Source organism: Microcaecilia unicolor, chromosome 2, assembly GCF_901765095.1.
Source record: "Microcaecilia unicolor chromosome 2, aMicUni1.1, whole genome shotgun sequence".
Classification (NCBI taxonomy): Eukaryota; Metazoa; Chordata; class Amphibia; order Gymnophiona; family Siphonopidae; genus Microcaecilia; species Microcaecilia unicolor.
This window is the reverse complement of record NC_044032.1, coordinates 15,911,339-15,934,199: the sequence shown is the minus strand read 5'-3', so window position 1 is coordinate 15,934,199 and position 22,861 is coordinate 15,911,339. Positions and strand designations below refer to the sequence as shown.

The 22,861-nt window shown below is 45.9% G+C and overlaps 1 protein-coding gene across 4 annotated transcripts in view; it reads left to right on the top strand.

The window, feature by feature from the left end:
• Positions 1-16,127, top strand: part of LOC115462798 (long-chain-fatty-acid--CoA ligase ACSBG2-like) — a 134,560-nt gene extending 118,433 nt beyond the window's left edge. For all 4 annotated transcript variants that reach the window (XM_030192810.1, XM_030192808.1, XM_030192811.1 and 1 more), the window contains 2 exons: positions 15,355-15,601; positions 15,973-16,127. In XM_030192810.1, coding sequence (XP_030048670.1) covers positions 15,355-15,601; positions 15,973-16,049 — 324 coding nt within the window. In that variant the 3' untranslated portion in view covers positions 16,050-16,127. The remainder of the gene's footprint in view (positions 1-15,354; positions 15,602-15,972) is intronic.
• Positions 16,128-22,861: the final 6,734 nt, after the last annotated feature.

Here is a 22,861-nt window from a genome sequence, read left to right as displayed (position 1 = left end):
TATAGCAGAATTAGAAGAGGTTCAAAGCGGAGTGACCAAAAATGATAAAGGGGGTGGGACTCCTCCCAAATGAGGCAAGGAAGTATGCTTGCAGTGGGAGGACCCACGACTCAAGCAAGTGACCACCATGGTGAGAACCCGAATGCAGCTAGTATGTGTTGCATAACAGGGCAGAAAGCTGGGAGAGAGGAGACATGATAGAGACATTTAAATATGTCAAGGGCATTTATGTACAGGAAGAGAGCCTTTTTCAAATGAAGGAGAGCTCTGGAATGAGGGGGCATACGAGAAAGTTAAGAGGGAATAGGCTTAGGAGTAAGCTAAGGAAGAATTATTTCACAGAGAGGGTGGTGGAGGCATGGAATGGCCTCCCGGTGGAGGTGGTGGAGTCAAGGACTGTTCCAGAATTTAAAAAGGCATGGGATAAGCATGTGGGATCGCTTAGGAACAGGAAGAATTAGGGGTTACAGAGGATGGGCAGACTGGATGGGTCATATGGCCTTTATCTGCCGTCATGTTTCTATATTACTGTTACCAATATGGGGGTCCTTAGTAGTAACCACCTTCGAAAAGAAATCAGTTAACTGTGCTCCCTATATTGTGTTATGTAGGAGCTGTAATATCTATATATATAAAAGGCAAGACCAACGTTCTATGAAGCCTCCAGCCGGAAGTGTGAAGCGCCAGAGATATCCGGTTTCCCCATGAGTGGTTTCTCTATTCAAACCTCTTGGTCAGCTGTATCCTATGAAAGTATAAAATGCTGTTCGTTTGGCAGCAATAGGGCATGTGATTTCCCCTCCTCGATTCAGTTGTATGACAGCCATAACTGCATATCATAAATCTGTCAAAACCGTGTTCTGTGGCTCCCACCCTGTGTAGTCATAATTTTACTGAGCTGTTCTGTTACGCAATGTTTCACTGATGTAAAGATTACATTTCAATACACCGCTTGTGCTGTGTTGCAGTCGGAGTGATGGTAAAAATAAAATTTCTTTCCTGTTTGTGGATTCACCAAATGATCCGTTTTTATTACATGCTGCCAATAAATACAATGTCCGCATTTAACGTGGCTCTGTTTCTCCGGACTCAGAAGTTTCATCCCTGGAGAAAATGTTTCTTCACTCAATGTGTAATTAAACTCTGGAATTCGTTGCCAGAGAATGTGGTAAAGGCGGTTAGCTTAGTGGGGGGGGGAGGTTTAAAAAAGGTTTGGACGGCTTCCTAAAGGAAAAGTCCAAGACCGTTATTAAAATGGACTTGGGGGAAACTCCACTGCTTATTTCTGGGATACACAACCAACTAGTGGTAGAACAAATAGTACTTGTAGCTTGGAGAAGAGACGGCTGAGGGGAGACATGATTGAGGTATATAAAATAATGAGTGGAGTGGAACAGGTGGATGTGAAGCGTCTGTTCACGCTTTCCAAAAATACTAGGACTAGGGGGCATGCGATTAAAGTACACTGTAGTAAATTTAAAACAAATCGGAGAAAATATTTCTTCACCCAACGCGTAATTAAACTCTGGAATTCATTGCCAGAAAATGTGGTGAAGGCGGTTAGCTTAGCAGAGTTTAAAAAGGGGTTGGACGGTTTCCTAAAGGACAAGTCCATAAACCGCTACTAAATGGACTTGGAAAAATCCAAAATTCCAGAAATAACATGTATAGAATGTTTGTACGTTTGGGAAGCTCGCCAGGTGCCCTTGGCCTGGATTGGCCGCTGTCGTGGACAAGATGCTGGGCTCGTTGGACCCTTGGTCTTTTCCCAGTATGGCATTACTTATGTACTATGTGCTTATAATTGCTAATTAGTGATGGGGAAGTCTGATACAGTCCCTCAGGCAACTTTTTATATCACCAAAAGCTGAGCCTGTACTTCATGACTGTTATAATCATCGACTGCCCCCAGCTTTCCACAGTGGAATAAATGCATATGGATTGTGACCATATATGTGTTAGAATATGTTTTGTATTTTTCATGCATTATCTGTCTAGCAATTTCCCTATGATTACCCTGTGACCTCTAATGTCACTTTCCTGGTGAGGTCACAACCATGTATTTCCTGTGGGTGTGGTTAAGGATTGTATAATGCCTTTTGGCCACACATGAGCTCTCTCTTGTTTTTTCTTTTCTTAACCTGAGAGGACATGCTTGATAGAATCCATTGTCATCTGCGCATATGTAAAAAGTTGATAAACTAAATATACTGTTATATGTTTTTCTAAGCCTGCCTGCATATACATGCAAGATGTATTTTCTCTTTCTAACCACAAACTATGATGTTTTTACTTCATCTTTAAAAGAGACTGAGCTGTGGTTATTCTGGGATGTGTAAGAGAGAGAGATGAAGATAAGAAGTTAATATTAATTGCTGTTACCATAAAAGGGAACTTATACTTATTTTTTGCTAACGCTGAAGCTGTGTGTGTGTAAATCTGAAAAATACTCTGATAAGTATTTACCATAATAATCCAACAATATGAAGAATATTCCCTTGACAAAGCTGTCAACGCGGAACAGGCTCCTGTCGGGACCACGAATGTACCTGAGACCGAGCGCAGATAAGTGACACAGATTTATTGTCAATACTGTTCAATGAACACACGACCACAGTCAGTTGGTTAACACACAAATACCGAGTGAGATGAGCCTGACATTGTGAAGACGGTGACGTTGTACAGGTGGAAGACACTGAACCGCTTCCTGCGTTTGAGACAAATGAAAGTACTAGTGCTGTAGCGATGACAAGCGATTGAGCCTCGAGCGCACACAAAAATAAACGAAAAAAGAATAAAAAAGAAAAGTGGAATAACAAAAGAAAGATATAAAGCAAATACGGATTAAGTACAGAGCACTTTTGCACTTTAAAATTGCACTGTGGAAAGCTGGGGGCAGTCGATGATTATAACAGTCATGAAGTACAGGCTCACCTTTTGGTGATATAAAAAGTTGCCTGAGGGACCGTATCAGACTTCCCCATCACTAATTAGCAATTATAAGCACACAGTACTATTTGTTCTACCACTAGCTGGTTGTGTATTATTTACGAGATATCGGTGGAACGATGCCATCCCTATCTTTTGACAGTATTTCTGGGATAAGCAGCATAAAATATATTGTACTGTTTTGGGATCTTGCCAGGTACTTGTGACCTGCATTGGCCACTGTTGGAAACAGGATGCTGGGCTCGATGGACCTTTGGTCTCTCCCAGTATGGCAACACTTATGTACTTATGAGAAGAAGGCATCAACATGCCCCCTAAAGTCTTCCTTCTTTGATAGGCAAACGTGGATACATACCAATACTTCGTGTTAATTGTGGTTCCCAGGGTTGTTGTAGTCATTGTCATGTTTATATTGTTCCAGGCAGGGCTTCACTGACCAGGATTTACTTCTTTCCTCCAGGTTTTCCCACTAGCCAAAGTCCACCAAAAACAGCTATTTTGAATAAGATTTTTTTTCCAAATGGACAAAGTTCTTTATTAGGAGTAGCCTAGTGGTTATTGCAGTGGACTTTAATCCTGGGGACCTAAGTTCAATTCCCACTGCAGCTCCTTGTGACTCTGGGCAAGTCACTTAACCCTCCATTGCCCCAGGTACAAATAAGTACCTGTATAGACTATGTAAACCACTTTGAATGTAGTTGCAAAAAACCCACGGAAAGGCAGTATATCAAGTCCCATTTCCCTTTCCCTATTTGAGATTCTATATGGAATGTTGCTAGTGGAAGAGTAGCCTAGTGGTTAGTGCATGTTAGGTCTATACCATGAATAGTGAGCCCTTGTGCCAAACAACGTCTGGCAGCCAGACAGTTCTGATCTTACCTGGAGAGTCAGGACAGAGGCCTCCAAAGAAGGACAGGATGGAGCAGACAGATGACCAAAGACAAGGTCCAGGTCCGACCAGCGGTTCGAGGCAGGCGGCACTCAAAAGCAAAGTCCAGGTCCAAACAATGGTTCAAAGGCAGGCGGCAGGCAACAGCAAAGTCCAGGTCCAAACAGTGGTTCAAAGGCAGGCGGCAGGCAAAAGCAAAGTCCAGGTCCAAACAATGGTTCAAAGGCAGGCGGCAGGCAACAGCAAAGTCCAGGTCCAAACAGTGGTTCAAAGGCAGGCGGCAGGCAAAAGCAAAGTCCAGGTCCAAACAATGGTTCAAAGGCAGGCGGCAGGCAAAAGCAAAGTCCAGGTCCAAACAGTGGTTCAAAGGCAGGCGGCAGGCAAAAGCAAAGTCCAGGTCCAAACAATGGTTCAAAGGCAGGCGGCAGGCAACAGCAAAGTCCAGGTCCAAACAGTGGTTCAAAGGCAGGCGGCAGGCAACAGCAAAGTCCAGGTCCAAACAGTGGTTCAAAGGCAGGCGGCAGGCAAAAGCAAAGTCCAGGTCCAAACAATGGTTCAAAGGCAGGCGGCAGGCAAAAGCAAAGTCCAGGTCCACACAGTGGTTCAAAGGCAGGCGGCAGGCAAAAGCAAAGTCCAGGTCCAAACAGTGGTTCAAAGGTAAACGGAAGGCAATCCAGAACACAGAACTCAGGGATCCGCAAGCAGAAGCCGAAGCAAAGAACCCCGCCAGCGTCTGCACTTAAATAGCCCCCTCCATCAGGAGAAAACTCATCAGCTGTCCGAAAGGTGGAGCCAACAACCAGCCCCAGGGCTCTGGATAGGCTGGTCCCAGAGAGAAGGCGGAGTCCAGCCGCGACCAGCCAATCCGGGCCCGGAAGGGGCGTTCTCTCTGCTCCCAGGTCCCGCACCCGGAAGAGACCTTCTAGTTTGAGAGCGCCGGCCATTTTGGCAGCGCCGGCGCTCTCCGGCCGCCACCGCGCTATAGCGGCGAACCGGCATTGTCCAGGAGGCGGGCACAACTCCACGCCGCCCATAGCCAGCGATACCCCGCTCTCTCCTGCTCGCGGAGTGAGGCATCCCAGCGGGCAAGGCGGCGCAGGTAAGGGACGTGACAGTACCCCCCCCCCCGTAAGCCCCCCCTCTCCGTCTTGGTCCAGGTTTAGTAGGGTAGCGAGAGTGGAACTCGTGCAACAAATCAGGAGCAAGGATATTAGCAACTGGCTCCCAGGAATTATCCTCAGGACCAAAGTTTTTCCACGAGATCAAGTAAAACAATCGACCTCGCTGGAGTTTAGAGTCAAGAATCTCTTTTACCTCGAACTCCGGATCAGGGTCAGAGTCTGGGACCAGAATCTTCTTGGGAGCAGGATGCCAGTGGGAAGTCCTAAAAGGTTTAAGCAGAGACACATGAAAAGCATTGTGAATGCGAAGATTACCAGGTAGGTGAAGGCGATAGACCACCGTCCCCACTCTAGATCTCACAGAAAATGGCCCGATGAAGCGAGGGGCAAACTTAAGGGAGGGAAGACGCAGTTTGAGGTACTTGGTGCTGAGCCATACTCTCTGTCCCGGCTGGAATACGGGAGCGGCACAGCGACGCCGATCAGCAAATTGCTTGTACCGAGCAGCCGCCCTCCCCAACTGCTGACGGACTGTCCTCCAAGTTGCATGAATGGTGGTGAGAGTAGACTGGATCAGTGGAGGAGCCGCAGTCAAAGGAATCGGAGGCGGAAGACGAGGATGACGTCCAAAAACAGTGAAGAAGGGAGATGTCCGTGAAGCAGAATGGAAACTATTGTTGTAGGCAAATTCCGCCCAGGCCAGAAGATCAGTCCAATCATCTTGACAAGCATTAGTGAAGGCCCGAAGGAAAGCTTTAAGGGTCTGGTTAGTAAGCTCTGCCATGCCGTTGGTCTGAGGATGGTAAGCTGAAGAGAAATGCATGGTAACCCCAAAGGCTGAGCATAATGATCTCCAAAATTTAGAGGTGAATTGCGACCCTCTATCACTGATGATACGATGCGGCAGTCCATGCAACCGAAAAATGTGCTGGATAAAATGGGACGCAAGAGCCTTCGCAGATGGCAGGGACCGCATGGGTACGAAGTGGGCCATGCGAGAAAAACGATCCACCACCACCCAGATGATCGTGTTGCCCTTGGAACAAGGAAGATCAGTTATAAAGTCCATCGAGACCTCCTGCCACGGTAGGTGGGGTACCGGCAATGGTTGAAGAAGCCCCCACGGCTTGCCTGGCACGGACTTGGTACGGGCACAGGTAGGACAGGTAGAGACAAACTGCCGAATCTCCTGGGCCATGTGGGGCCACCAAAAATAACGGGAAATAAGATGATAGGTCTTACGGAACCCAAAATGTCCCGAAAACGCAGCAGAATGACCCCACTGAAGGACCTTGCGACGAGATCGAGCAGGAACAGGAGTCTTGAGACAGGCGGATGCCCCCACCGTAGGGGAAAGGCAAGCAGGATTGAGCATAGGATAGAGCTCCTCAGGCTCCTCAGGTACATCAAAAGCTCGGGAGAGGGCATCTGCCTGTATATTCTTCTCTGCGGGACGAAACACCAAGTGAAAGGTAAAACGCGCAAAAAATAGTGACCAACGGGCCTGCCGGGGATTCAAGCGTTTGGCATCTTGCAAATAAAGCAGGTTTTTGTGATCAGTAATGACTGTAATAGGGTGGGCAGCACCCTCCAGTAGGTATCGCCACTCCTGAAAGGCGAGCTTCAGAGCCAGCAGCTCTCTGTCCCCGATGGTATAATTGCGTTCAGCTGGCGAAAACTTCTTAGAAAAAAAAAAACAAGGATGTTTCTTACCAGAAGAAGTTGTCTGGGACAGCACCGCCCCCACCCCTAAAGCAGAGGCATCGACCTCCACGATGAAAGGCTTCGTGACATCAGGACTACGGAGCACAGATGCAGACAGGAAAGCCGTCTTCAAGGCAGAAAAAGCCTCCAGGGCAGCAGGAGACCAATGCCGAACATCCGCCCCTTCCGAGTAAGGGCTGTCAAAGGAGCCGTGAGGAGCGAATAATGGGGAATGAATTGTCTGTAGTAGTTAGCAAAGCCAAGGAAACGCTGTAAGGCCCGGAGACCTTGGGGAAGAGGCCAGTCCCGGATAGCCTGCAGTTTAGCAGGATCCATTTGTAATCCAACAGCAGAGATAATATGTCCCAAAAAAGGAATAGTGGATTGATGAAACGCACATTTTTCCAACTTGGCAAACAGTCGATGATCCCGGAGTCGTTGAAGCACTGTGCGGACATGCCCGGGATGATCCAGGGGAGAAGCAGAGAAGATCAGAATATCGTCCAAGTAAACAATGACTGAAGAATAAAGAAGATCCCGGAAGATGAAGTTGATGAAATCTTGAAACACAGCCGGAGCATTACAAAGTCCAAAAGGCATGACCCGATACTCAAAATGTCCTTCATGAGTATTAAACGCAGTTTTCCACTCGTCCCCCTGACGGATACGAATCAAGTTGTAGGCCCCTCGCAGATCCAACTTAGTAAAAATAACTGCCCCCTGGAGTCGATCAAAAAGCTCCGGGATAAGCGGAAGGGGATAACGGTTCTTGACTGTGATGTTGTTAAGCCCTCGATAGTCAATGCAGGGCCGCAAGGACCCATCCTTTTTGGAGACAAAAAAAACCCCCGCCCCGGCAGGAGAAGAAGATGGTCGAATGAATCCTTTACGAAGATTGTCCTGAATGTAGTCCCGCATGGCAGCAGATTCATCCCGGGACAAGGCATATAATCTTCCTCGAGGAGGCATCGTGCCGGGTAACAAATCAATGGGACAATCGAACGGGCGATGGGGTGGGAGGGAATCTGCCTCCCGGGCATCAAAGACATCAGAAAACTCATCGTATTCCTTCGGAAGATAAGCTTCACAGGGGTGGAGGACTCCAGGTAACGCTGGCACATTAATAGGAGGAGGGTGCACTGGTGTCAGACAAGTTTCAAAACAACGACCACTCCATTGGCTGATCTCTCCCGAAGGCCAGTCTATGCAAGGCGCGTGCAGCCGCAACCAGGGTATACCTAGAATTACAGGATGGATGGCTTGAGGTAAAATAAGAAATTGTATCTCCTCATGATGAAGAAGGCCCACCTGCATCCGAAGTGGAAGAGTGAAATGAGTAATAGGCTGTGGCAGAGTAGAGCCATGAATGGACGTTACTTGAAGAGCTGGTTTACAGGGAATAACCGGCCTTCCTAGGCCCTGAAGTAACCTAGCATCAATAAAGTTGCCTCCTGCTCCTGAATCCAGCAAGGCTAGGGTGTTTATCCTGTATTCTTGCCACAGTAAGATAATAGGTACTGTCATTAAGTTATCCGGAAGGGTTCCTGAACGACCCACAACCACCCCCTTCACAAGGCTAGGGTCTAAGCATTTCCCGGCTTGTTGGGACACCCTTTCACAAAATGACCAGGTTTCCCACAGTACATACATAGTTTATTCTCCCTCCGGTGGGTCCGTTCAACAGCTGTCAGTCGGTGCCTGCCAATCACCATAGGCACTTCCGATCCCTCCGCAGTCGGAGCCGCAGCCTCCTGAGGAGAGACAGTTCGTGGTCTTTGAGGGGAAAACCTGCGAGACGGACGAGAGGCAACTTGTTCTCGTGCCCGTTCCTGGAAGCGGACATCAATCCGAGTACTTAGGGAGATTAGAGCGTCCAGAGTACTAGGGATTTCACGGCCGGCTAACTCGTCCTTGATGCGTCCGCTCAAACCTTGCCAGAAAATGGCCGTAAGAGCCTCTTGATTCCATTTAAGTTCCGCCGCCAGGGTACGGAATCGAATAGCATAGGCTCCAACCGTACTGCTTCCTTGCTGAATCCGTAGTAGCTCTCCTGCAGCAGAGGAGGGGCGCCCTGGAACATCGAAGACCATACGGAACCGACGCAGGAATTCTCCTAGTTCCGAAAGGAGAGGATCCTGTTGCTCCCAGAGGTGAAGCCCATGCCAGAGCCGAACCGGAGAGTAATGAAATAATGTAGGTAATCTTTTGTTTGTCCGTAGGAAAAGAAGCAGGCTGCATGTCAAAGAGCATCTGACATTGGTTCAAGAATCCGCGGCATGCGGGTGTGCCGTCAAACCGGGGAGGTTCAGGCAAACGAAAGGCAGGTAGGGGTGGAGATGTCCTACTTGCTCCGGGAGCCGGTGCTCGCTGCACTGACATCTGGGAACACACATCCTGCAGTACTCCAGACAATCTGTTGAGCTGGGCCTGTTGCTGTTGAAGAGCTTGAGCCAAGTCGGTCAGATCAGGCTTATCTGGCGAGCTCATGGCTTCGGCTTTCTGTTAGGTCTATACCACGAATAGTGAGCCCTTGTGCCAAACAACGTCTGGCAGCCAGACAGTTCTGATCTTACCTGGAGAGTCAGGACAGAGGCCTCCAAAGAAGGACAGGATGGAGCAGACAGATGACCAAAGACAAGGTCCAGGTCCGACCAGCGGTTCGAGGCAGGCGGCACTCAAAAGCAAAGTCCAGGTCCAAACAGTGGTTCAAAGGCAGGCGGCAGGCAAAAGCAAAGTCCAGGTCCAAACAATGGTTCAAAGGCAGGCGGCAGGCAACAGCAAAGTCCAGGTCCAAACAGTGGTTCAAAGGCAGGCGGCAGGCAAAAGCAAAGTCCAGGTCCAAACAATGGTTCAAAGGCAGGCGGCAGGCAAAAGCAAAGTCCAGGTCCAAACAGTGGTTCAAAGGCAGGCGGCAGGCAAAAGCAAAGTCCAGGTCCAAACAATGGTTCAAAGGCAGGCGGCAGGCAACAGCAAAGTCCAGGTCCAAACAGTGGTTCAAAGGCAGGCGGCAGGCAACAGCAAAGTCCAGGTCCAAACAGTGGTTCAAAGGCAGGCGGCAGGCAAAAGCAAAGTCCAGGTCCAAACAATGGTTCAAAGGCAGGCGGCAGGCAAAAGCAAAGTCCAGGTCCACACAGTGGTTCAAAGGCAGGCGGCAGGCAAAAGCAAAGTCCAGGTCCACACAGTGGTTCAAAGGCAGGCGGCAGGCAAAAGCAAAGTCCAGGTCCAAACAGTGGTTCAAAGGTAAACGGAAGGCAATCCAGAACACAGAACTCAGGGATCCGCAAGCAGAAGCCGAAGCAAAGAACCCCGCCAGCGTCTGCACTTAAATAGCCCCCTCCATCAGGAGAAAACTCATCAGCTGTCCGAAAGGTGGAGCCAACAACCAGCCCCAGGGCTCTGGATAGGCTGGTCCCAGAGAGAAGGCGGAGTCCAGCCGCGACCAGCCAATCCGGGCCCGGAAGGGGCGTTCTCTCTGCTCCCAGGTCCCGCACCCGGAAGAGACCTTCTAGTTTGAGAGCGCCGGCCATTTTGGCAGCGCCGGCGCTCTCCGGCCGCCACCGCGCTATAGCGGCGAACCGGCATTGTCCAGGAGGCGGGCACAACTCCACGCCGCCCATAGCCAGCGATACCCCGCTCTCTCCTGCTCGCGGAGCGAGGCATCCCAGCGGGCAAGGCGGCGCAGGTAAGGGACGTGACAGTGCAGTAGACTTTGATCCTGGGGAACTGGGTTCAATTCCCACTGCAGCTCCTTGTGACTCTGGGCAAGTCACTTAACCCTCCATTGCCCCAGGTACAAATAAGTACCTGAATATATGTAAACCGCTTTGAATGTAGTTGCAAAAACCTCAGAAAGGCGGTATATCAAGTCCCATTTCCCTTCCCTTGCCCCTTATGTGGATTTCAGGCACTACACAGTTTATAGATACCCTCTTTCTCAGGGAATTTTAGGGGTCCTTCAAGCTGAAAAACACAGCTTTGACTTGAGTAGGTCCCATTTCCTTTGCAGTACTCCCACTAGAGTCTCTATAAAAACAATGAGAATATCCCCTTTTAGTCTTTGTTCTCTAAGGCTGTGGGATCTCCAAAAGGGCCTTCCTACCCCCTCCCCTTTCTCAGCTATGAGTTTAGTCCTTTTCCAGTCCCAAACTCTTCTCAAAACATCAGCATCCAGGAAAAATACAGTCCTGGCTTCAATTAATAGCCCATCAGGGCTGGGCAGCCACCTCCCTTGCAGTGTTTGATTTTATCACACTGGCCCACCCACTACCGCCCTAGGTAAAATGAAATGAAAACGTCCTCAGATTCTAGACAGAAATATTATCAAAAGAAAATGATCAAAAACGTATCTCCATGGCTAAGATACCAGGGAACTGAGTCTGTATACAATGATGAATCAAGCAGCCTTGTATAGTATTCTAAATTGAATGGGTAATGAATGCAAAGCACGAAGTACAGGCGACACGTGTTCAAAATGAGCTATACCACTTAACAATCGTTCCACAGCATTCTGAATCATCTGTAATGACTGTATCTGGGATTTTTATTTATTTATTTGTTGCATTTGTATCCCACATTTTCCCACCTATTTGCAGGCTCAATGTGGCTTACATTGTACCGTTATGGCGATCGCCATTTCCGGATTAAGAAATACAGAGTGGTATTGCAGTAAGTTCATACATGACAGAGTAAATTAAGCAGTAAGAGGTTAGAGATTGTTTCCGGAATGAAAAATCAAGGGATATTGCGTTAAAGTTCAGTGATTGACAAAGTAGGTGGAGTAGTCAAGTACTGAGAGTTCATTTTTGTCTGTTTCTAGTATCGGTTTCGTTGTCTGGTATTTAGGATGGATCAATTGTGGTATGCCTTTTTGAACAGGTTGGTTTTTAGTAATTTTCGGAAGTTCGTTAGGTCATTCATTGATTTTATGGTGTTTGGTAATGCATTCCATAATTGCGTGCTTATGTATGAGAAGCTGGATGAATATGTTGATTTATATTTTAGTCCTTTGCAGCTTGGGTGGTGGAGGTTCAGGAATGTTCGTGTTGATTGTTTTGTGTTCCTGGTTGGTAGGTCTATGAGGTCTGTCATGTAGATCGGGGCTTTGCCGTGAATAATTTTGTGTACCAGGGTTCAGATTTTGAACGCAATACGTTCTTTAAGTGGGAGCCAGTGTAATTTTTCTCTTAGGGGTCTGGCGCTTTCGTATTTCGTTTTTCCAAATATGAGTCTGGCTGCTGTGTTTTGAGCAGTTTGGAGTTTCTTAATGATTTGTTCTTTGCATCCGGCATAGATGGCATTGCAGTAATCTAGGTGGCTTATGAATTATTTTAGGGGTTCAGTGTTCCCCCAAACTTAGCACCATTGATTGTACCAGGTTGCGGAATGTTTTCCTTGGGAAGAAAGGTTTTATTCTTTTGAGTTTCCACATTGAGTGGAACATTTTCTTTGTTGTGTTTTTCGCTTGTGTTTCTAGTGTGAGATTTCGGTCAATTTTTCTAATACCCATATACATAGCATTGCAGAAATCGATACAAGAAATCACCATACTCTGCACAACAGACTTAAAATCATATTTTGGTATCATAGGCTTCAACCTGTTGAACTGGTGGAGCTGAAAGAAAGCAGATTGAACTACTAACAATATCTGACCTTGCATAGATAACTGAGAATCCAGAATCACACCAAGTGCTCTCATCGTGTCTTTCACTTCCAAAACAGATCCACACACACATACAAACTTACATTGCTCCCAAAAAACATCAATTCGGATGTGCTCAAATTCAAAACATGTTTATTGGAATGCATCCAACCCTGACCTGCCATCATACACTGGTTCAACTTGTTATACAGCCCAGTCAAACCTCCCTGCACTGGGAAAAAAAAAATTGAACATCATCAGCATATATCCTGTACTCAACCTGTAAATCATTGAAAACCTTACCCATTAAGAACATAAGCATTACCATACAGGAACAGACCGAAGGTCCATCAAGTCCAGTTTCCTGTTTCCAGTCTCTGAGTCTGCTGCTCTCTATCTGTTTTCTTAACTCCGTTTCTAGGGCTTCCTTTCCATTTATTTCTTTACTTTCCTCCTTTATTCTTCATTTCTTGCCATACATCCATAAGTAAAAGCTGGGTCCTCTTCCATGGAATTGATTGGAGGAGGTATAACATGGATCCAGCTTTTGCCTATTTTCTCCATCCATGTGCAGTTTTTCTCCTCTCTTCCCTTTCCCTCAACTCCATCCATGTGCATCTTCTTTTTTTCTTTCCTTCCCTCTATCCATGTCCAGCACTTTTCCTTTCTCCTGCCCTCCATCCATGTCCAGCATTTCTCCTTTCTCTTCCCTCCCCTGTATCCATATAAAGCAATAATTCTCTCTCCCCTCTCCTCCATCCAAGTCCAGCATTTCTCCTCTCTCCCCTGCCCTCCCCATCCATGTCCAACAATTCTCCTGTCCCCCCTACTCCCCTGCCATCCATGTCCAGCGATTCTCCCTCCCTCCCACCCACCCTGTCCCCACCTGCTTACCCTCAGCTCCCTGGACAGCCCTCTGCCACCCGGCCCCTTGCATTTTTATAATCTCTGAATCGGCAGCGCAGCACCTCATGTGAGTCGTGTCTGCAACACAAGCAGATCACCTCAGGCCTTCCCTGACTGTGTCCCACCCTTGTAGAAATACGAAGTTACATCAGAGGAGGGCAGGACATGGTGAGAGAAGGCCTGAGGAGATCTGCTTGTGTTGCAGACATGAGGTGCTGAGCTGCCGATTCAGAGATTTTTAGTAAGCCACTGCTCGACAGGTTAAAAAATGCCTGCATTCCGTACCGGCACAAAAAAAAGCACTGCATCTAAAAGACTGAAGGAACTTAGGGAAGGTTTTGCAGCTCTATTACAATAGAAATGTGTCGACAACAACAGAAGAACAAAAAAAACCCTCACACAGGTCGAATAACATGCAGTGAAGGTGACACACCAGATGGCGTTAACACAAAACGTCCAAAGGAATCAGGTATTTCCCATCAGAGGTTTTATTCAAAAAATGCAACGGACTTGACACGAATCGTGTTTCAGCCACTCAGACCTGCTTCAAGAGTTCCTCAGTGCTCTGTGATGTCTAACAACAGCAATCCTAATCACAAAGGTATCAAAAACTGGAGAACTTACAGCCAAAAGCTTCTGATGGCAACTACCTGCGTCCCTTGGACGTTTTGTGTTAACGTCATCTGGTGTGTTACAATAGAAATGTCTGGCACTGGAGGACTGGAGGGGGCAGACTTGGTTCCTCTCTTCAAAAGCGGAGTTAAGGAGATTAGTAACTAGAGGCCAATTAGTCTGACCTCAGAGCTGAGTAAATTAATGGAAACACTTCTTAGTAAAAATGTATTTATTGAAATTTTCAACTTTGCAATCACAAGCTATAAATTAGGCATGGAACAATCACCAACATTAAAAAGGATACAAAAGATAATCAAGAAAAATAAATACATAAGTATATAAGCATCGCCATGCTGGGACAGACCAAGGGTCCATCGAGCCCAGTACCCTGTCACCGACAGCGGCCAAAAGAACAAGCAATTTGGCCCACCCATCCTAGAAATACTGTATTATTCCCTTGTCCATTCAATAGCATTCTATGGCTTTTTCCTCCAGGAAGCAGTCCAACCCTTTTTTGAAGTCCGCTAAGTTAACCACCTTAACCACCTTTTCCGGCAGCGAATTCCAGAGTTTACCTACACGTTGAGTAAAGAAAACTTTCCTCCAATTCGTTTTAAATTTACCACACTGCAGCTTCATCGCATGCTCCCTTGTCCTAGTACTTTTGGAAAGCGTAAACAGACGCTCCACATCGACCCGTTCCATTCCACTCATTATTTTATAGACCTCTATCATATCTCCCCTCAGCTGCCTTTTCTCCAAGCTGAAGTGCCCCAGCCTCTTCAGCCTATCCTGATAGGGAACTCATCCCATCCCCTGTATCATCTGTGTCGCCCTTCTCTGCACTTTTTCCAATTCCACTATGTCTTTTTTGAGGTGCTGCAACCAGAATTGAACACAATACTCAAGGTGCGGTCGCACCATGGAGCGATACAATGGCAGAATAATATCCTTATTTTTGTTTTCCATCCCTTTCCTAATGATACCCAACATTCTATTTGTTTTCCTAGCCGCAGCAGCACATTGAGCAGAGGTTTTCAACGTATCAGTCAGTTTCCTATAAGACTGGAAAAAGGTAGAGGAAATCATTTGAGAAATGGGCTATAAAGTCCAACGCAAAATAACACTATCAGTAATAATCAGGGCATCCCTAACAGCATAAAGAATTCTATAACAGCCTATACTCCCATCCCACCTCAACTGGTCAATAGCTCTCCAGAAATACTTTCAGCTGATTGGAATCCAAGATGATGTATCCTCTCGATACTCAACAGAACTCCTTCTTTGAATACCAGAATCCAAATCCCTGTTATCAGTACCACTCAGATAAACAGATGCCCGTCTTTATGGGGTGTCTCTCTCTTGCCCCACTTCTAACTTTGACTAAAAGATAAATGTCTCGGTAATACTAGCACTTGGGGGGGGGGGGGGGTGATGACGCTTCCTGAGTACAACATTATCTGCTTGCTTCCTCTGAGTGCATTTCAAGAGGATGTTGAGTAATTTAACAGTACTCTTTCCTTTCTTCTCAGTGCAACATAGATCCAAAAACTGCGGAACCCCAAGATGAATTAACCCTTGAAGCTATCCAGTTCTGCCAGAAGCTGGGCAGCAGGGCCACACGTGTGTCTGAGGTGATCAGCTCAAAGGACCCAGCCATCTACAAAGCCATCCAAGAGGGGATAGAGCGAGTGAATGAAAGAGTTGAATCTAACGCCCACAGAGTGCAAAAATGGACCATCTTGGACAAAGATTTCTCCATTCTGGGGGGAGAAATAGGTCTGTATTCTCTATGCTTCATGGATGGGGGGTTGGTTGAGTGCTCCTTTTGTCCCAGGGACTCTGCTAGGTCTCAGGGAAGCCAGGTGGGTTCTGAATTTGCCTCTGACTATATACAGTATGGGTAAGTGGATGTTGCGTTGCCAATGGCTCTCCTTGGCTAGGAGGAGGGAAGGGAGTTTTTGTGATTAGAGTCTGTTTCTGCTGTTTCTTCATCTCTTGGGACTGGGATTTGGACTGTGAGGAGAAAGTGATTAGGAAAGACACTAGAAGAATAAGTTGGTATCACTGTGGGAAGAGAGGATCAGAGTAATAAACTGACGTCCTAGAGCTCTTCCCATTTCTGATTTTGTCTCTTCACTTCTCTCCAGGTCCAACTATGAAACTGAGACGTCCTGTTGTGTTACAGATCTACCAGGATAAGATTGATGCCTTCTACAAGTTGTGATACATTATTCTATGAAGTGAAATTCTATCTGTGAATATGAAGAATTTGAGGGGGGGTTTTTTGCAATAATCTACTGCATTTATACCTTTCATGCAAGCTGTAACTTTTCCGTGGATCCATTTCTCTAGCGTCCAGCAATCAAGACAAACTATGATGGCTCCTCTATGTGCTGGAGCTCATTGACTTTCAAAGCTGCTCCGTTCTCCAACACTTTTACTTTTCTCATGCTAGATGAAGAAACTAGAGATGTACTGAATAGCATATGTTACTATTGAGCTGAACACGAATAATGAAAAATATTGTTCGGCCAAATACTGAATATGAATAGGGACAAATTCTGTAAATGGTGTCTAAAATCTAGATGCATCCAAAAAACCCATGTAACGCTATTTTATATAACGCACCACTGAAACGCACCTTTATAATGCGCTGTTTATGCCACTGAAAACCTGGTGTAAATACCCATGGCTAAATGTAGGCTCATTCCCCCGAATTCTATAACCATGCACGTAAATTTGAGTAATGTGTCCAACGTGTCCACTCTCCTCTCATGGCTGCACCTCTTTTTAGAATACGCCTAAAAAGAAACACATGTAAATTCCAGTTATTGTCAATTAGTGATGTCAATTGCTTATTATCAGCCAATTATGGCTGTTCTGTCCTCCGACAGCCTTGCACTAGTTTATAATGTGACCCTAAAATGTGTTTAATGCCTTTATTGTTATTCTAACTTCTAAGGATTTTCACTGCTGCAGTTCTCACTGCAAAGATATGTGAGCAATGCATCGTGTGTAACGTAGTCTCACAGGTAATGCAGCCACACCTGCCTATCTGTATAAGAACTGTTACCATTGGTTTGTACTGCTGCCAAGACCTCTTCTTTTTCTCAGCCAAGCTTGGCTCCTTTGTCTACCTGCTATCATTTCCTGGTCATTCTTATTATCGCTGTCCTGAGAGGTCAGCCAGGTATGACCTTTCCCTCCAATTGAGGGCTGTCCTCTGGGACCACCCTTGCTACCTGATGGCAGACTGTGTCCCTATTGGTCTCTTTATCGCCTCCTCCCTGGGCCTGTGTGAGCCCTTCTTGGCCTCTCTCTCTCTCCATGAGGCATTCTCCATCTTGCTTCAGACAGCAGTTGTCCTGCTAAACTTCTTGGAACGAACTTGTTTTTTTACCTTGAATATATCTTCCTAATGAGATATTGCACTCTCCAGTCACCCAGCTCTGAGCTACTTCTGCTTGTTCAACTATTCGCTCACCTCTGCAATAAAGCTGCTTCTCTTGAGATTTCTACCTCTAACCACTGATACAGCTCTCAGAATTACGGAGTCTCTGTGCCCTGGGGCAACACTTCTGAACATCTGACTGTGAGTAAATTATCTGTGTTTATTCAATAAAGAAAACTTCAGAAAAATAAAGAGACTTCAGGTGTGTGCTGGTGTGCCAAGTTTATACTTCAAGATATTGAGACTTTACCGTTAACAAGTCTTAAGAGGCTTGAGAATGACCAACTGGCTCATTACTCAATTGAGTAGCGTACGTAAGTTGGCTGCGCTCACAATTTAATGTGCGCTACTCGCCGCACCTTATATAGAATCCGGGGGATAATGGGAGATGACTTTAGCATAACAAATAATAAAAGAAGGAATGTTGAAATCAAAGATGAGTGTTTATTTCAGTAGGGTTTAGCACAGTCGAGCCCCAGATTATTTGTATTCAGTTTTAAATCACTGTTTGGCCAAATACAAATAATGTATTCAGGGCAATATTCAGGGTCGAATCGAATACAAATATTTGGTACTGACTCAGCCCAATTACCAGTATTATATCTCCCACTCAGTGATACCTGAGCTTGCTCAATTGTGGGGAGCAGCTGATAATTTTCAAATGTTTGTGCTTTCTCTAATTTTCTCTTCCTGGTCTTACACCTTCTGCCTCTTGCATCCCTCTCTTCGTCCCTTAGTGCTTCTTCCCTCCAACCTGATCCTGTGTCCTTTTCTCAGCCTCTCTCCCCTCTCAGCCCCCCCCTCCCCCACCTCACTAAGTCCACTAGAGTTTCTCATAGTCTTCTTCATCTTTCTACTTCTCTTTCTCCAGTTAACCCCTCACCCACTTGTTTCTATCTCATCTCATGGCACCCCTATCCTGACTTGCATTCTCCCTTTCACAGCTCATGTCTCTTCTCTCAGCCCCTCTTTCCCTTAGCACCACTATCACACTCTTCTCTATCATCTTCTCAGTTCTTTTCCTTATTCTTTTTTAGATTCAGCATTTCTCCCCCTCTCTGTGGCTGACTAAAGGCATGAACAAGGAAGTTTAAAAGGACAGGAGATGTCAGGAGCATGCTAGGTCTATTCTGTGGGCTGAAGCCAGTAGGCAGAGCTTGCTGCCATACTGAGTTACCCAAAACAAGGCCCATTCTGTGGGCTGAAGCCAGTAAGCAGAGCTTGCTGCCATACTGAGTCACCTAAAACAAGGCCCATTCTGTGGGCTGAAGCCAGTAGGCAGAGCTTGCTGCCATACTGAGTTACCCAAAACAAGGCCCATTCTGTGGGCTGAAGCCAGTAAGCAGAGCTTGCTGCCATACTGAGTCACCCAAAACAAGGCCCATTCTGTGGGCTGAAGCCAGTAGGCAGAGCTTGCTGCCATACTGAGTTACCCAAAACAAGGCCCATTCTGTGGGCTGAAGCCAGTAAGCAGAGCTTGCTGCCATACTGAGTCACCCAAAACAAGGCCCATTCTGTGGGCTGAAGCCAGTAGGCAGAGCTTGCTGCCATATTGAGTCACCCAAAACAAGGCCCATTCTGTGGGCTGAAGCCAGTAAGCAGAGCTTGCTGCCATACTGAGTCACCCAAAACAAGGCCCATTCTGTGGGCTGAAGCCAGTAAGGAGAGCTTGCTGCCATACTGAGTCACCCAAAACAAGGCCCATTCTATGGGCTGAAGCGTGTAGGCAGAGCTTGCTGCCATACTGAGTCACCCAAAACAAGGCCCATTCTGTGGGCTGAAGCCAGTAGGCAGAGCTTGCTGCCATACTGAGTTACCCAAAACAAGGCCCATTCTGTGGGCTGAAGCCAGTAAGCAGAGCTTGCTGCCATACTGAGTCACCCAAAACAAGGCCCATTCTGTGGGCTGAAGTCAGTAAGGAGAGCTTGCTGCCATACTGAGTCACCCAAAACAAGGCCCATTCTATGGGCTGAAGCCAGTAGGCAGAGCTTGCTACCATACTGAGTCACCCAAAACAAGGTCCATTCTGTGGGCTGAAGCCAGTAAGGAGAGCTTGCTGCCATACTGAGTCACCTAAAACAAGGCCTATTCTGTGGACTGAAGCCAGTAGGCAGAGCTTGCTGCCATATTGAGTCACCCAAAACAAGGCCCATTCTGTGGGCTGAAGCCAGTAAAGAGAGCTTGCTGCCATACTGAGTCACCCAAAACAAGGCCTATTCTATGGGCTGAAGCCAGTAGGCAGAGCTTGCTGCCATACTGAGTCACCTAAAACAAGGCCTATTCTGTGGGCTGAAGCCAGTAGGCAGAGCTTGCTGCCATATTGAGTCACCCTAAACAATAGCAAGTGCTTATTAAAACAATATGAAAAACACTTATTAGAAAAAAGGAACTGCCTATTTGTGGTCTATTTGTAAAAAGTATAAAGCTGTTCCAGATAGGCAGTGCCTTAAAAGGTGGAAGATAAAGGTTTTTTAATTATTTATTTGATATTTATGTTTCAAATCATTTTTATTAGTTCAATAAAACATAAGCAACAGATTCAGCACAAAGAACATGGTAAATGCAACAATGATTATATCTCCAACTCCATTTTCCCAACCCCACTCAAGAAATGGGTAATGGCATACTGGGTTATAAGTTCAACAATCAGCTGTGGGATACTGGGGCTTAAATTTTTGAAAAAGCTAGAACGTGTAGGGGTTTTAGTGTCAGGTCTGAGGAGTAAAATTTAGCCACTAAATCCAAGTCAGCTTCTCTCATTGCGGCCTCTAGATCTAGAAATTTGTTTCCTATACTAAGGGCATTGATTGATATACAAAGCTCTCCAGGTGTTACTTTTTTCTCCATTTTCTATAAGGGTATTTGAGTTCTTACCTTCCTGAGGGTTATTAATGCCATTGGGGCTTTCCTTACCCATCCCCAGCAAATTTAGTTTAAAGCTCTCATTAGTACTTTACCCAGTCTGGTAGTGAAGACACCGTCCTATCCATGAAAGATAGACACCATCACTGTTCAGTAGCTCTTGGAAAATCATCCCATGGTCTAGGAAACTGAAGTGCTCGCGTTGGGATCATCCACGCAGCCATACATTTAGCTCCAGGATGTGAGTTTCCTTCATTTGGCCTTTACCTTCAACAGGAAGGATTGAGGAGACCACGGCCTCTGCGCCTAGGTGCTTCAAACTCTGACCCAGAGCCATGAAGTCACTTTTGATATGTTCAGTAGGATACCTAGCAGTATCGTCCTGGAATACATAGGCCCAGGACAATGTTCCAAGGCCTTACGTGAGCCAGTTGTAAATAATAAGGACATTGTTTGAAATGTCTATATGCAAATGCCTGAAGCCTAAGAAATAAGATGGGAGAGTTAGAATATATTGCACTAAATGAAACGATAGATATAATAGGCATCTCTGAGACATGGTGGAAGGAGGATAACTAGTGGGACACTGTCATACCAGGGTACAAATTGGTGGAGGGGTAGAATTGTATGTTAAGGAGGGCCTTGAATCGAACAGACTAAAAATTCTGGAGGACACAAAACACATCTTGGAATCCGTATGGATAGAAATTCCATGTGTAAAGGGGAAAAGGACAGTGATAGGAGTGTACTACCATCTGCCTGGCCAGGATGAACAAACGGATGTAGAAATGTTAAAGGAAATTAGGGAAGCAAACAAACTGGGCAATACAATAATAATGGGCGATTTCAATTACCCCAATATTGACTGGGTAAATGTAACATCGGGGCACGCTAGAGAGGTAAAATTCCTTGATGAAATCAAGGACTTCTTTATGGAGCAGCTGGTACAGGAGCTGACGAGAGAAGGAAAAATTCTAGGCCTAGTCCTTAGTGGAGCGCATGATCTGGTGCAGGAGGTAATGGTGATGGGGCTGCTTGATAACAGTGATCATTATATGATCAGATTTGATATTGCTTCTGGAGTAAGTACACACAGGAAATCCAATACGTTAGCATTTAACTTTCAAAAAGGAGACTATGGGGCTCATTTTCAAAGCACTTAGACTTACAAAGTTCCATTGGTTACCACGTAACTTTGTAAGTCTAAGTGCTTTGAAAATACGCTTCCATGTATGATAATATGAGAAGAACAGTGAAAAATAAACAGAGGAGTAGCTGCAAAGGTCACAAATTTACATCTGGCGTAGATGCTGTTCAAAAATACTATCCTGGAAACCCAGACCAGACATATTCCATGTATTAAAAAAGGAGGAAGGGAGGGCAAACGACAGCCAACATGGTTAAAAAGTGAGGTGAAGGAAGCTATTAGAGCGAAAAGAAAATCCTTCAAAAAATTGAAACATGATCCAACTGAAAATAATAACAAACAGCATAAGGAATAGCAAGTCAAATGCAAAGTGCTGATAAGGGGAAGGCAAAAAGAAACTTTGAAAAAAGATTGTGCTGGAGACAAACAACACATAGTAAAGACTTTTTTGGTATATTAGAAGAAAGAAGCTGGCAAAAGAATCAGTTGGACTGCTGGATGACCGAGGAGTAAAAGGTGCACTTGGGGAAGACAAAGTCATTCCGGAGAAGTTAAATGAATTCTTTGTTTTAGTCTTCACTGAGGTAAATGTGGGAGACATACCGGTGCCAGAAATGGTATTCAGTGTTGAAGAGTCAGAGAAACTGAAACAAATCTCTGTAAACATGGAAGATGTAATGGAGCAATATGACAAACTGAAGAGTAGCAAATCACCTGGATCATATGGTATCCATCCCAGAGTACTGATAGAATTGAAAAATGAACTTGCAGAGCTATTGTTAGTAATATGCAATTTTGTTTTTTTATTACATTTGTACCCCGCACTTTCCCACTCATGGCAGGCTCAATGTGGCTTACATGGAGGGTTAAGTGACTTGCCCAGAGTCACAAGGAGCTGCCTGTGTCTGAAGTGGGAATTGAACTCAGTTCCTCAGTCCACCACCCTAACCACTAGGCCACTCCTCCACTTCACTTAGCTTTAAAATCAAGCATGGTAGCAGAAGTTTGGAGGGTGGCCGATTTTTAAAAAGGGTTCCAGAGATGATCCAGGAAATTACAGACCAGTGAGCTTGATGTTGGTGCTGGGCACTATGGTAGAGACTATTATAAAGCACAAAATTACAGAGCAAATTCAAAAGCATGGATTACTGAGACAAAGTCAACATGGATTTAGTGAATGGAAATCATGCCTCACCAATCTACCACATTTCTTTGAAGGGGTGAACAAACGAGGATAAAGGTGAGCCGGTTGATATTGTGTATCTGGATTTTCAGAAGGCGTTTGATAAGGTCCCTCATGAAATACTACAGAGGAAATTAGAGGGACATGGGATCGGAGATAGTGTCTTACTGTGGATTAATCCACAATAGGACATGGAGTGCCATGCGGTTTCTGGACTGAAGAGCTGAATGGAACCCATAACTGGAAAATGTCTCCCAAACCCCAGGATCGCTATTCTGGACCATTGACCCACCATAGCTTGACTGTAAGTGGACTGGAAATGAGGTGTGTGATAAGAGTGGCCTGAGAGTGAGCAGACTGTGAAGTTTGTGTGTAAAGGATTTTCTTTTGGGG